The sequence below is a fragment of the Microtus pennsylvanicus genome, chromosome X (assembly GCF_037038515.1).
Source record: "Microtus pennsylvanicus isolate mMicPen1 chromosome X, mMicPen1.hap1, whole genome shotgun sequence".
NCBI classification, from domain to species: Eukaryota; Metazoa; Chordata; class Mammalia; order Rodentia; family Cricetidae; genus Microtus; species Microtus pennsylvanicus.
This window is the reverse complement of record NC_134601.1, coordinates 84,586,735-84,591,305: the sequence shown is the minus strand read 5'-3', so window position 1 is coordinate 84,591,305 and position 4,571 is coordinate 84,586,735. Positions and strand designations below refer to the sequence as shown.

Here is a 4,571-nt window from a genome sequence, read left to right as displayed (position 1 = left end):
GAAATGCTGTTGCTTCTCTCTAGCTCTGTGTGTGTGTTCTGTGTATGTGTGTGTGTGAGAGAGAAATGCTGTCTCTTTTCTCCCTTTCTCCCTCCCTTCCCCACGTGTGTGTGTGTGTGTGTGTGTGTGTTTGTGTGTGTGTGTGTGTGTGTGTGCGCGCGCGCTTGCGCTTGAGTATGTGCCTGCCTCTTCTTGCTGGGCTGGAGACCCCCTGGATGTTGAGACACTGCTTCTAGGCTCCATCAGGCAGGGCTAGCCTGACTTCAAGGCCACCCCACCCACCCTTGCAAGGTTCTTGCTTGAATCATGGCAACCTTCCTTTATGGGGGAAGGGGCAACCCCCGCCCCCCCCCCGCGCCAGCTGAAGATATGGAACCCGAATTCCGCTGGTCCAGAGCGCAGCCCGGTCCCTGGCATCCTCTTCCCCAACGCGTGGGCGCCCCAGAGGCTGCGCACTGGCACCCCCACCCCAAGCTCACCCCGCCCCCGCAGCCCCGCAGCCCCGCAGCAGCCACAGGGGGAACCAAAGAGACAGAAGCCTTCCCAGCTGCCCGGACCACAGACGCCAACACCCCCCCCCCGCCCCCCACCACACGCCGCCCTCCCGCCCGCGCCCCGCACGCCAGCCAGCCCAGAGCGAGCGGCAGCGGCGGCGGCTGCAGGCTGCGGAGAGCGGCTGTGCGCACTAGCGGCCAGTGCTCGCCACCCCGGGTGACCGGGTCCCGCCTGCTCGACCAGACCGGGGTCCCTGTCCGCAGCGCCGCGCGAGCCCCCGGCCCGGGTTCCGGCGCCCACCGGCTCTCGCCGCCTCTCCGTCCCCTCAGTTCCTGGGAAGGGAGGTCGCGGCAGCGACCCGGCGGCAGCGGTGACCCTGGCGACCGCGGCGGCAGTGGCGGCGGAGGTCGCCGCAGCGGCGGCTGCGGCGGCCGAGGCTGCGGCGGCGACCGTGGCGGAGGCGGTGGCGGAGGCCTCCGTGGCGGAGGTGGAGGCAGAGATGGAGGCCGAGTTCGAGGCCGAGGCCGAGGCCAGCCTGGTGGAGGCGGCGGCCCTGGCTGGGGAGAAGGCGGGGGCGGCCGGCGCGGCCGCGGCGGTGGCAGCCACCGAGGCCTGCCTGGAGGAGGCCAGCCTGGCGGAGGCCACGGGGGCCGCTGCGTCGCCTTCCTACGGGAGGGTGGACATGGATGAAGAGCTGGCGGCGGCCTTGGCTGCAGAAGAGGAAGAGGCAGCGGCCGGGGGCTCCTCCGATGGGAACCCAGACTATCCCAATGCCTCGCTCTACGTGGGCGACCTGCACCCCGAGGTGACCGAGTCGATGCTGTATGAGAAGTTCAGTCCAGCCGGGCCCATCCTGTCCATCCGCCTTTGCAGGGACAAGGTCACCCGACGCTCTCTGGGCTACGCATATGTCAACTACCAGCAACCGCTGGATGCCAAGCGAGCCCTGGAGACCATGAACTTTGACGTTATCCATGGCAGGCCGGTGCGCATCATGTGGTCCCAGAGGGACCCGTCGCTCCGCAAGAGCGGGGTGGGCAACGTCTTCATCAAGAACCTGGGCAAGACCATCGACAACAAGGCGCTGTACAACATCTTCTCGGCCTTTGGCAACATCCTGTCCTGCAAGGTGGCCTGTGACGAAAAGGGGCCCAAGGGCTACGGGTTCGTGCACTTCCAGAAGGAGGAGTCGGCCGAGCGCGCCATAGATGCGCTGAATGGCATGTTCCTGAACTACCGCAAGATTTTCGTGGGGAGATTCAAGTCCCACAAGGAGAGAGAGGCCGAGAGGGGAGCCTGGGCCCGCCAGTCCACCAGCGCCGACTTCAAGGATTTCGATGACTCCGATGAAGAGGCCACCTTTCGATGAAGACATCCCAGCACCCAGCCAGTAGAGCCAAAGCTTGGCTCCCACCCCGTTTACAGCCCCCACCCCCCCAACCCCCCAACCCACCAGCAGTGTATTGTATTGGGAGTGCAGGTTTCTCTCTCCCTCTCCCTCCTCCCTCCTCACCCCTTCCTGCTCCCCTTCCCCTCCCCATTTCCTATTTCCTTCCTCCCCTCTCTTGCCTTCTCTCCCTCCCCTCTCTTCTCCCCCCCCCCCCCCGGCCAGCCAGTGCAAGCTAGCTTCCCCATCCCCTCTCTGCTCTCAGCCCCCCTTCCCTCTTCTATCCTTTCCTTCCCTCCTTTCTCTCCACCCCCAGTCAACTCCCCCCACCCTGCCAATAATCCCACTAATCTGTGCCATTTGAGAGGGTAAAGGCTGCCTCTTCTCCCTGTGGTCTGTCTGATTCTTAAAAGCGTTTTCTGTCGCTTTGTTTACTGCGCAGGTGATGCAATTTCCTGGTAGAAATATCTGGAAGGAGAAGAAAGTCTGATGTGGGAGAAAGAACCAAGAGTGCAATTGCTTCCCATCATCCTAATACTCAGAGAGAACCTCTTTTACCTTCTTTGGTGTGCCCCTTTTCCAGGCTCTCTGCTACCCCTTTCTCCCCCTCTCACCCCAGACCCACCTTCCCCTTTAACATATTCTTGTAGAGTGGTTCATGTATGTGGTGTTTCTTAACCTGCTTTCTTCAGCGATGAAAACCAAACAAATCAACGCATTGAACTTCTTTCCATGCTATTCAACAGGCTTATGGAATATCATCTTCAGTGCCTGCAGAGTGCTCCTGTGTATCTATCCATGGACCTTAACATTTCTGTAATCATTCCCGCACTGTTGGACATTCAGGTGCCTAGTTCTTTCCCTGTGTTTAAAAACCAACACTGTGTGCCCTGATGAGTGACTCCTTCCTTGTCAAGCCAAATCTAGGCTAGCATCCTGGATGGCCTCTCCTTAACTGTGGACTTGCAGGATTCACATATAGACGTTTCAATGACTTTCCCTGTGTGTTGCCAAAAGGCTCCCTTTCATAAGCATTGTACCAGTTTGTATTTGTGCCAGCCAGCCAGTGCAGCTAGAAAAAAAAAGAATATGCCCATCTCCCCTGCACAGTCTCATGGTCCACTGTAACTGTGTGTGTGTTTGTGTGTGTGTGTGTGTGTGTGCTTGCGCGCTTGCAGGCGCGCGTGCAGCATCATGAGCTGCTGCAAATGGTATTTCACTGTCGTTATTTCACTGGAACTGAAAGCTATTAATTGCCCTTTTCTGCATTCCCGCTTCCTTTCCTTTTCCTTCTTGCCAGAAAAATAAATCAGCTACGTTGCAGGAAAAAAAAAATCACTAAGCAGACCATTTAACAGAAGAAACTGAACGCTCTCAGCTATCAATGCTAATGAATCCTATGCCTTCTTGAATTGTACTGATCTGTATGTTCCCAGTGTTTTTCATGTGATATAAATGTGTATTTAATATATAATATTTCAATATCTGCTTTTTCATGCATAAATATATAGATTATAGACATAGATGTATAGATATTCTTGAACTTCCTTTCATTGTCATTAAATATTCTTTTAAAATATTTCTTGTGCTTGTGTAGTGTTCCAGTGTATGAATGAGCTAAATATGGGCTTCAGATTATACATGCTTTTATATCAATATTTCCACACAGATTTTGGAATATTATTATTTTCACTGCTCCTCTTTTTTCCACTTGCCTTTTTTTCCTTATCTACATCAATGCTCTTAAAAATGAAACCCAAAGGAACTTTCCTTATACTTAAGATATTTTTCCTGGTCATATATTGTCCAAAGTAAAATGAAGTATAAAGGGAGGTCTAATACTTTTTGTAAGTGTCCTTCTATTAAGGTAGTCATATTTTCTTCTCAGAATAACACAAGTGACAGAAGTTTTAAGCATCTGGTCAATTTTCTAGAGTGGGTATGACATTCACTTTTGTATACCTATAAATTTTTAGGGCAAATGGAGACCTTGTTTTATTTATTTAATTATATATTTTTATTAAATTTATAGAAGTACTTAAAGTATCCTCACTAAGTCAAAATCAAAAACCACTGAACTACTTGACAACATAAATTTTGAAATGTGGAAATTTGCATAAAACTAACTGATACTTACAAAAGCCTAAAGTGAAATATGTTTTACTTTGAGATATTTTCACTATTTGAGGTTTTTTATATTAAGTGTGTGCTACAACTGCCCAGTAACTTCTACTTTTTAATACTTTTAGGCATTTATCTGAAGCAAACAATACAAGGCTACTACCTGAAAAAAAAACCATATATGTTCAGGTGTTCTGGGGAAATTTTAGAAACTACTTTTATGTCCAAGGTAAAGAAACACTTAAAAAAATAATGATATGCCTATAAAATTAGCGAGTTTTGAAAAAATATTAAATAGCAAAAATGTGTTTTATGTGTGTTTATATGTGAGAAATTCCACATAATATATTGAATATATTATTGATACTTACAAAAGCCTAGTATCAATAATTTATTGATACTTACAAGTAGCACACACTTTCCACATATTAAATATACACGTTTTAAAATTTCCTTTTTATGGATGAGGTATAATTTCTGCCATACTTTTCAATGGCTTGAGTCTTTGAAGCTCCAGTATGCTCAGTATTATGAAGAAAGTACTTTTAAGTGTTTCTAGTACTTCTAG

The 4,571-nt window shown here is 50.4% G+C and overlaps 1 protein-coding gene across 1 annotated transcript; it reads left to right on the top strand.

Annotated features, from left to right (window-relative positions):
* The first annotated feature begins 578 nt into the window (after window positions 1-578).
* On the top strand, window positions 579-3,461 carry Pabpc1l2b (poly(A) binding protein cytoplasmic 1 like 2B). The gene has a single exon (XM_075958024.1). It carries the CDS (start codon window positions 995-997, stop codon window positions 1,862-1,864), a length of 870 nt encoding a protein of 289 aa, XP_075814139.1. The 5' UTR covers window positions 579-994; the 3' UTR covers window positions 1,865-3,461.
* The last annotated feature ends 1,110 nt before the right edge of the window (window positions 3,462-4,571 follow it).

Excerpts from the sequence above, each read along its gene's own strand:
- Pabpc1l2b (XM_075958024.1), top strand. The coding sequence starts at position 995 with ATGGAGGCCGAGTTCGAGGCCGAGGCCGAGGCCAGCCTGGTGGAGGCG.